The 10525-nt window shown below is 34.1% G+C and overlaps 1 protein-coding gene across 1 annotated transcript; it reads right to left on the reverse strand.

Annotated features, from left to right (window-relative positions):
• Positions 1-25: 25 nt before the first annotated feature.
• Positions 26-521, reverse strand: LOC134276661 (uncharacterized). The gene is made up of 2 exons (XM_062758933.1): positions 431-521; positions 26-273 (listed from the first exon to the last, which is right to left on the reverse strand). The coding sequence occupies exons 1-2, from the start codon at positions 519-521 to the stop codon at positions 26-28; spliced, it is 339 nt and encodes a 112-aa protein (XP_062614917.1).
• Positions 522-10525: the final 10004 nt, after the last annotated feature.

Here is a 10525-nt window from a genome sequence, read left to right on the forward strand (position 1 = left end):
GATGTCGCGACCTGTGCCACCCTATCTATGCAGCACTCCCCAGGTAGATGAAGGACTCAACTTCTTTGATGGGCTCACCACCAACTGTGACTGGTGTTTGGACAGTGGTGTTTATCTTCATCAATTCTGTTTTCTTCGAGTTGATTTTGAGACCCGTTCCTGTTGACGTTGTTGCAAGGCGAGTTGTTTTATCCTGCATCTGGCTTTGGTTGTGCGAAAGGAGAGCCAGGTCATCTGCAAAATCAAGATCGTCAAGTTGGTCAGAGGTGTCCACTGAATACCATTATTCCTGCCTGATGTGGTAATCCTCATGATCCAATCAATGACCAAGAGAAAAAAAATGGTGACAGCAAGCTTCCTCGTCGAACTCCTGTCTTGACCTCGAAACTATCAGATATCTGGCCAGCATGTGCAACCCTGAATATCATGCCTTGGTAGGTGTTTTGAATCAGGGAGACTAGCTTCTCTGGTACTTCATAGTGCCTCAGTACCTTCCACAATGTCTCTCGGTCGGTAATCATTATTATTAATTGATATTACTAATATTTCTTTGTTAAAAAACTGTGTACATGTTTATATTTTAATGTAAAATTTTGTCACGTTTGTCTGACTGTATTGGAGAGAACCATTTTTTTTTTTTTGGAAGTTGGGCCCAATGCCTTTCACATATTGTCAATAATATGTTTATTCAAAACAATCACATTTTCAAAAAATATTATTACTAATCAATTAATTTAATCAAAGTATTAAAATACATACTACAAGACATTTGATTAATATATTTAAACTTACTGATTTGTTAATGAATCATTCAAACTTCAAAATTCGTTCAAGATTTATCTTTCAGTACAACCTCTCCCATCCATCAAAATTACTTGACCCCATCCAAGGTATTTGCTTCTAGAAATTTAGCAGTGTTTGAATGAAGGAAATGTAAACTTGTGAGAAATCGAGAGAAGTGGTTGATAGAAAGCGAAATTCAATTTTATTCAGTCAAGCCGTGAATGAGTTGGTTGATTGATTCATTCATTCTATGTTGTTTTGCGATCTATTCGAGAATTTTTCACTCATGTAGAGATGTCACCGTATACCGATGAATGAACGAGTTATAGAAAATACTCGAAATCGTATATACTGTATAAAGGGGAACAGGGTTATTTCACACGCCAAAAAACTGTTTTATTTAATCTCCTTTCACATTGACACAACAATTTTGCCCCGTTTTAAATTCGCCCAGTATCCTAGTCAACTTTTTGTAAGAAAAATAATGAAAACTAAAGCAACGGCGTATTATGCCGGATTGTGTTACATGTATATCGGTATCTTGGGGGTTTATTTTTAAATATATTTCCATTTCTATTTGTTTTTTCTGTGATAACTTTTAAAAAGTTACTAGAGTTTATTTCTAGATCATTCTACTGGAATGTAAAATTCGCCAAGCGGTAGTTCAGGAGCTTAGTATTGATTGATTGATTGATTATATAAAGGGGAAATATAGTTTGTTTGAGAAGGCTAAAATTTTAACCCATGGTCACACCCCAAAAAACCCTTTCATTTAATCTCCTATCTTCTATGGACACAAAAGGGGGGACGGGTATCGTTAAATTCGAAAAATCAGGTATCCTGTTCAACTTTTTGTAAGAACAGAAAAATAATGAGAAAACAGAAAAATAAAGCAACGGCGTATTGTGCCGGATTGTATTACATGTATATCGGTATCTTGGGGGTTTATTTTTAAATATATCTCCATGTCTATTTGTTTTCACTGTGATAACTCTTAAAAAGTTACTAGATGTGTGTTTATTATAATGTGTAGAATGATAATATCAATGAAATATGTAAAATTCGCCAACTTACGCTCTATAAATTTTAAATAAAGTTGAAAAGACTAACGTCATAAAAACAAAAATTGTGTGTAGTACTGCTTTGATTTATAATATTTTGTTTAATTTATATTTCGAACAATTTATTTTTCACACATTTCAGGAAGTTTTTAAAACCACTTGCCGGTGGCAAATATAGCAATATACCGCAAATTTTGTCTATACTTGGCACTCAGGGACATTGAGTAGGGAGGGAACTTTTTCGTGCCAGCACCTACTGTGACACGGAACCTCGGTTTATACGGTCTCGTCTGAATGACCGATCTCCACGTCCCACAGTGGGATTTGAACCCGCGACGTAAAGATCAACTCCTTAGTTCGCAAGTCTAGAGCAGACACTTTAACCACTGCGCCACGCGGGCGACTTAAATAAGTCGAAGTGCTTGATTCATGCGAGGACAATATTATAATAAAAATTTGAATTTTTAGAATATTTTCATGTTCATAACTACCTCAATCCCCCTTCCTCACAGGATGACAAAGTTTTGGGAAAAATTATGGATTTAATTGTACACCGTCTTTGTACATATGCAATTATTTTACTAAAAAAAAATTCGAGGAGATTTAGTTTGAGGCTGGAATATATCAATCACAATCTCATGATTTTTTTTTCTCGGATGAGTCGGAAAAAACGTTGGTTGACATGCAAGTATGAGAAAAAGCTCAGATTTGAGAAAAAACTCAAAAGACTATTATTACTGTTTGGTTAAACAGTCCGTAATTGAGAAAACCTCAAATATTTTGAGAAATCTCAGATGTGAGAAAATCTCATTGTTTGGTGGTCCCATAGCCAGATCGTTACATGGCTAGTGATATCTTTAAATAACACTTGTCTCTAGATAGAAGTTGACTCTGCAAAATGTGTCATCATATTGTTCAACTTTTTAATGGTATTACACCTTCTATATCCGATTTCGCGGATACTACGATTCAACGATTTTGAGGACAGTATACGCGATTTCAGGGATAATACTCGATCTCGAGTATTCTCTTCAACATGACGAAGTATCGCTTTTATAATCTTGGTCAATATTATAAGAAGAGAAAGAAATCTTTTTACATTATTTAGCTAATCATCTAAAATCAACGATATAAATAAATTTTGTAGAAAGCTCTTTCGTTGTCTAATGCAAATTGCAAATAAAGTCACACCAAGCATGAAAATTTCAGTATTATTTCTTATGCCTAAAACACAAGAATTATTAATTAGTTAATCGTATTTTAAACACAACATATATATGGCATCATATTTTCTGCATCGTCATCACTCGTACAGGTTTTACTCGTGGCGCCCTAAACCTTCTGTTGTTGTATTCTTTGTATTTCTTTCGCTCCTCTTCATCATCGTCATCATCATCACGTTTCGCCAAGGCAGCCCAAATCTTTTTGCAACAGACACTCAGTAAGCCTATTGTTACCACAGCCACGCCTCCCAAAACTGCATAAAGGCTAAACCGGTACCAAGAAGGTGCATTCGATGTGAAGACTTTAAAAATAAGTAGATATTTAGCATCAGCTTATATTCATTAAATTTTACTTTTGCGTGATTCTAAAGACATAAGATCTGTGTAGTTCAAATTTAAGAGAACGTTTTTAAAAGTGATCATAATTAATCTGTAAATATTGTTTAGTCAATTGTTAATCTTTTATTCAATTTATAGCTTATATTAAAATCTTTTATTCAATTTATAACTTATATTAAATTTAATAACAAAACAACTACTCGGTGACATCCCTCTTTCTGGTACCTTGTCCAATATTGATCTTTTAGTTATAATTTGTGTGGTTTCCATAGGTGTTTGTGCTGATGTTGTTGTTGTTCTCGCTTCTGATGTTTGTTTGTCCATTGTTGTTCTTATAGTTGTAATGTGTGTGGTTTCCATATTGGGAGAGCTTAAAGTAGTCTTTGGTTGAGTTGAGTGGATAGTTGTTTGTGCTGTTGTTGTCAGCTCCATTGATTGTTTGGTAGCTGAGACAGTTGTTGTTGATGATCTCGTTGACTCCTCAGTATTAATACTTGTAGTTGGAGAATTTGTAAAGCTCAAACCTGGAGTTGTCGTTATTGATGTTTTCAAAATTGTGGTTCCTACTGTTGTATCTATTTAAAGGATATTTCCGCCTTTTTATTCAAGATGCCTTTCCATTTGTTTTTAATGATTCAAATATTTTATTATAGAATAATTAAAATAAAAAAAAAAACATTGAAAAAGAAAACGGCAAATTTTATCTTCCATACGTATGGCTGTAAGACAGTCCTCATCCATTCTTCCGTCATTGTCATTGTCTAAAACGATATAACGCTTTTAAAAAACAAGTCATAAAAATTACACAGTGCCATTGTAAGTTTCATTTGTATCCTTTTGAAAACAGAAAACAAATCAATTTTATATTACCTTTTTTATTAAAACATATTTCTTCGTCGATATTACCATCACAATTGTTATCGAGCCCATCTCCAATAGTCATCGGCTTTTGTTGGCAAATCTATTTTATGAAGGTTAAAAATCTCATACAGGAATCATTTAGAAATTTTTCAAATAGTTTTACTAAATGAACGATGTAAATTATGTATTCTTACTTCATTTATTGGTGCAAATCGCTGTCCAACAGGAAAGCAGTATGATTCATAAGGAGCACCTCCGTATAATATTCCACTAAATTTGGCTATAACTGCAGAATGTTTCAATGTGTGACTTCCAGGAGGAATTTCTAAATACCCGAAAGAGAAGTCATCATGTTGCACCAATTGTTTGATTTGGGACATAGATATTGGTTTACCATCAAGAACGATTCCATTTTTATCCTTTGTCTCTATAGCAAAAACGAAAACTGTAGAGAATTCGGTATTTTGTGATGATACAGGAGTCGCAAAGGAATAAAAACTGTTAAACTGTTCTCTAGGTGGAATCAGTGCCATGGCGGGGTGCCCTGAATAACCATGGGCTGTTGGACTTGGATCATATAGAACTGACAATATCGGTTTATTAGAAGTTACAACGGAGAACCCATGTAATCTTGTTTCAAGGAACTGCCCAGATTTCTGTAAAAAGTGTTTGTTATTGTTCACCATGAGTTCAGTGTCGTCTTGATTTGACAGGAAACGAAAGATATTGTCATTTGTGTGGGGAATTGGATTGATGAAGAAAGTTTTTCCCCACACATTTACAGGGGGAATGTGTTCTTCGAGATGATCCTTTGTTATCCCGGAACCGATCCTTGTTACCGTGCTTCCCCCGAAAACGGACACCGGAGAACTGGCGTGTATAAAGGTGCCTGTCAAGTCACCGCTTGTTATGATCTGAAGTGTTTCCAATCGGCTTATGGTCGTATTTATCCAATCACCATTGTGATATTTCTTCCTGTCCACCTCTACCTCCACATTGCCTCCTTCTGAAAGCTTGATCGATAAATTTGTATTATCCTGAACTCCTACAACTAAAATCGCAGTTTTGTAGTAATTCACAAAATTGGCGTTATTTCTATATGCTGGAAATAAATACTTCGTACCCAACACATCAACTGGTAGTGTCATGAAACCATCTGTTTACACATCGGCAACGTTTAAACCAAAAACAATAATTTCTTTGTTTCCTTTGATAAGCACCCCATTATTACAACGCATATTACCCAGTAATCTTAATTCTTTCCGAAGCTGTACATGTTCTACCTTGTCTGGGATGACAGTTATTCTTTTGACATTGTTTCCATCTTTGGGGATTGATATTTCTACATTTACTGGTGTTGCTGAAGACGTAGTTATAAACAGATTAACTGGTTTTTTTGAGACGCGTCCGTTAAAAGTTCTTGCTTCCATGTATCCTATGATAAATTCTTTTCCTTGATTGTCTCAAATTTCAGTTTCTGTAATTTTGATACAATTATATTTATGCAATATGAAATTAAAGTAAACTTTTCAGAAATGTGATAGATAAATCAAATTTGAATTCGAACGTTAATTTATCTAAACTTTGATATCTGATTAATCAATTTGTAATGAATTAAAGAAATACCGAATATGCTTCTCATCACACCTACAAACAGAACAAAAGATGGCATGTTGCATACATATCCTTGCACTGTCTACAATGAATATAAATATTAATATCTATGAGGATTCTGTCAAATTGTTCATTTTCAGGGACAGTGACGACCTCATACTTCTTTGCCTACAGGTAAAAGTACGGGGTATTTTCAAGTTCTTGGTGAAATCCAGATATATGTACATATATGTACATAATTAAATTGATATACATGTACGTATATTACATCAGTTAATAACATTTCAAGGTTAAATGTTCAAACAGAGTGAAACGTCTGAAGAATCAAAATGAAAGCGCTAACGTTTTACTACTTGTATTGTGGATTTCGTTTTTAATATATTTAACGAAAGACTCTAATAAATACCCATTTTGTATGGTATAAACTGATCTTGTATGGTTGGGGCAGTTTACGCTTTATAAACCGCGAAGCGGTTCAATGACGAGTTCTTCTGTATAAATCCAGAGGAGATGTCAGGTCCCAGCCGTTGTAAGTTACATGTATCAAAATAGCCCGAGTTTTAAAAATGACAAAACTAAAGGCTAATCGGGGATAATTTTTTTTACTATTTTGCTATGGAAGTACTATAAGTCAAATTATGCAGATTATTGCAATTGTTGAAATGTGAATGAACATACATGGATATTCACTAAACTTTAAAAAATTCTTCAATTGAATTTCGGTAAGAAACACATGCATACGGTCCACGTATTGCAGTCCTTTTTCTAAAGGACAACTTGTTTTCATTCATTTTGTGTAAGAAAATAAATGATGTTCTATAAAAATGACTTTAATTTGTACAAAATTTGAATGTAACGTAAGGTGGAGGCACTGTAGCTCTTCGGACTATCAATATATTTTTTGGAGAAATATAGTTCTGTAGCTATATTTAAGCAATACACGTCCCTTACCGGGATACCCTTTTCTCTTTAGGATACAAGCTCGTTTGGAATATTTATTAAGGCTAAGCACATCACGAACCCGATCGTAATTCCTATTATATACAAGAGGCACATGGGACACATCGCTCACCTGAGAAACTTTGACCATTCCGTTCTTTACCAGATTTCCCCCGTGTAATACATATTGTGACCCCATCCTACCTCACTGATCATAATTTAGACAATTTGAAATCTACACTACCACAGGATGTTTTGATTCCCAATTGTAAAACTTTGATTCCCCATTGTGGTCCTGCCTAACCCCGGGGGTCATGATTTTAACAATTTAGAATCAACACTACCCCAGGATGCGTCCGCTTAAGTTTCAGCTTTTAATTCTGGCCCAGTGGTTCTTGATAAGAAGAATTTGAAAGATTTTTCCTATATATTTCTATGTAAAACTTTGATTCCCCGTTATAACCCCGCCCTACCCCGGGGGTCATAATTTTAACAATTTAGAATCTACACTACCCCAGGATGCTTCCACATAAGTTTAAGCTTTTCTGGCCTCGTGGTTCTTGAGAAGAAGATGTTCAAAGATTTTCCCTATATATTTCTATGTAAAATTTTGATTCCCCATTGTGGTCCCGTCCCATCCCCGGGGGTCATAATTTAAACATTTAGAATCTACACAACCCCAGGATGCTTCCACATAAGTTTCAGCTGTTCTGGCTAAGTGGTTCTTGAGAAGAAGATTTATTAATGACCACACCCTATTTTTGTCTTTTCTTGATTGTCTCTTTTTTTTTATGGGAATTGACCCTTCATTTTAACAATTTAAATTTTCCTTCATTCAAGGATGCTTTGTACCAAGTTTAGCCAAAATTGTCCCAACTGCCTTCGACTCAGGTGAGCTAAAAAAGCTGTATGATACATTTAAACGTGATAACTTCATCTTTTCAATCGTCAGCTTCCCTTAATTATGGAGCAATATACCCTTATCTACTGCAAATAGTGTTAATTTTTCACAGTTGATCTGATACACAAGTAAATATGTAAATAGATTTTTAAAAACCCATTTGTTTATATCTACCTGTAGACAATTAAAGAAATTTTCTATAATACTGCACTTTGTGCTGTAAATATACACCATTAATTAGACGCAACCATTCATTATTCTCCCGGCAAAGGTATACAAATTTGATTTTAAAGGTACTTGGACACAGATTTGAAGGTACTATTTTCTGTATAATATCACGAATTATATATTTTAATAGCATTTTATACAAAAATTATTTAAAAATCTTATTTCATTTAAAAGTTATTAAAACTTCAAATTTTTTGGCGGGTTTGATTGACATATCCTTGCACTTTCACGAATTTTAAATTTATTCTTTATCCTTAGGAAAAATGGTAATTTGTTGTGTATTATTGATCAATATTAAAATTTTAATCCAGAAAAATAATTTTATTCAGAGTAGAAATGTTGGAAAGCAAATCTCCTTCACAAGTATCGTCATAAGTGTTGTGTACAGAGTTTAGCAAATCGATCACACATGTGTTATGTACACAGTTTTTGTAAACAGGGCACGAGCTCTGTTATTGTTGATGTTTACGATTCACCGGGTGCGTTCAATCGTCAAAGTCTGCTCACCACAATTGCACGGGCTGACAATATATTGTGTGTTGTGTGTGTTTTGCTTTCGAACATGTCTACTCTGAATTTTCTGGATTAAAGTATTAATATTTTTCATCTATACACAGCAATATTGCAACTTTTTCTAAGTATTAAGAATAAAATTAAAATTTGTGAAATTGCAAGAATGTGTCAATCAAACCCGCCAAAAAAAAAGAATTTTTAATAACTTTTAAATGAAATAAGATTTTTAATTAATTTTTGTGTGAAATGCTATTAAAATATATGTCATAATATTATAGGGAGAATATTAACTTCAAAGCTGTGTCCAAGTACCTTTAAAAATCCGTTCCTTTTATCAGGAAAAGAAAAGATAATCTTTATAAAGCATCAGGAAGGCGAACAATGAATAAGGTTAAAAGCATAAGAAAAGATCCTACTTAGAAAAATTGTCATGATTTTTGAAAACATGCGCTTTATTGCAAGATCGTTTTGATCTTTTCAGCTGATAAGTATACAAATTCCTACTTAAGCTTTAGCCTTTAATTTATTAAGTTACAAACAAAACAATTAGCTCTAAGTTTGAGATCCTCAGACATGTAGGAGGAATAATCTTTAAGAGGTAATTTCCTGACATTTCCAAGACGTACATGTACGTACATGTAATTGTGCTTCAAACATAATTACACTGTATACATGTAACTAAATGCATGTACCTGTATGCTGATATCTGATTCTTCAGTGTATTATAGACAATCACATGTTAATCTGAAAAATGTATTTATGAATACTAGTAATATACTGAAAGGAAAAAGAAACGCGGGGTAAACTTTTGAGGTGAATTAAATTTATTTTTCCTTCATATTTTTTTCAGTTTTCCTATCTAACTTTTAAAATCATCTTTTAAAAAGATATATCCAAAATCCCATTTGATTTCGTCCAAAATTGATGAGTTACTGAAGCTCATATGACGATACCCCCAAAAAGTGAAAATCGAAATCTCTTATCTTCAATGTCTCTCCCGCGCATCTGTCATGAGCCTTTCTTCTCCTTTGCATGGAATTCATCGGGTGTTTATCTTTCAAACCTTGGCAATATTGGGCTCGGGTAACCACGCCAAAAAATTAGTCATACGACGTGCGCATGCGCCAGTGAGAGGAGAACAACAATAAGTTGACCGGCTCAAAAAACCAAATTGCGGAATTGTTTTCTTTCATTTTTCGTGTGAATGTAATGATTATAATAGTCTACTGTATAAAAGCCGACTTTTGTGGTAGCAAGGTGGCGATTTAAGAGATGGCAAGACTAATAACCCGCTTGTAACATGACTCTGTTTCGCGTTAACGTCATCGTCACGGTTGATTGAAAACCTTTTCAGACCCTCTCTGACAACGGGTAACAAGTTTTATGGTGGAAATTTACAAGAAACTGCTTAGTTACTCGTTTTTGCCTTTTTCATTAATTAGGCAATACGTTCTATTTCCACTATTGAAGAGTTACAGTTCTTAGTGCGCTCTTTTGTGAAAAAGTCGGAGAATGTATAAATCTCGCGGGATTTCCGGGACAATCGTAACATAAACATGTAAACAACATGTTGAATGTCGATGAACAAATCCTAACAAAATGCATATGAAATATTTTATTGTTGTGGACTTTATTTAAATCAAGAGTAGAGATGACAAGGAAATTAATTTACATCTATTGGTGATCGTATGTATCTATTTATCGTAATGGTACATTTAAAGACAATACACATACCTCAGAAATGTCGTATTTTTTTTATTAATTGACGATAAAGTTAGGGTTTTCGTAAGACGACCAAACGCGCCTCTAATTCTGAAGAGTTCACTAATGGAAATACAACGTATTCGAAAACCAAACCCCATGGAACTTTCGTAAACTGCACCAAGATTGCAAGAAGTTCATATCGTCTTAAAATATTTAAAAACAACGTGTATACCTCAGATGCATCAAATGGTGCGACAAGATTTTTTGGAAAACTCGTCGCCATCAAATTGCACGTGTTTTGGGCTTTTTAGCGTTTTCCATACGTGACGTCATAATTTTCCTCTCAGTATATAGCTTGG

This window comes from Saccostrea cucullata, unplaced genomic scaffold, assembly GCF_032062105.1.
Source record: "Saccostrea cucullata isolate Sc308-1 unplaced genomic scaffold, CSIRO_AGI_Scuc_v1 ctg291, whole genome shotgun sequence".
NCBI lineage: Eukaryota > Metazoa > Mollusca > Bivalvia > Ostreida > Ostreidae > Saccostrea > Saccostrea cuccullata.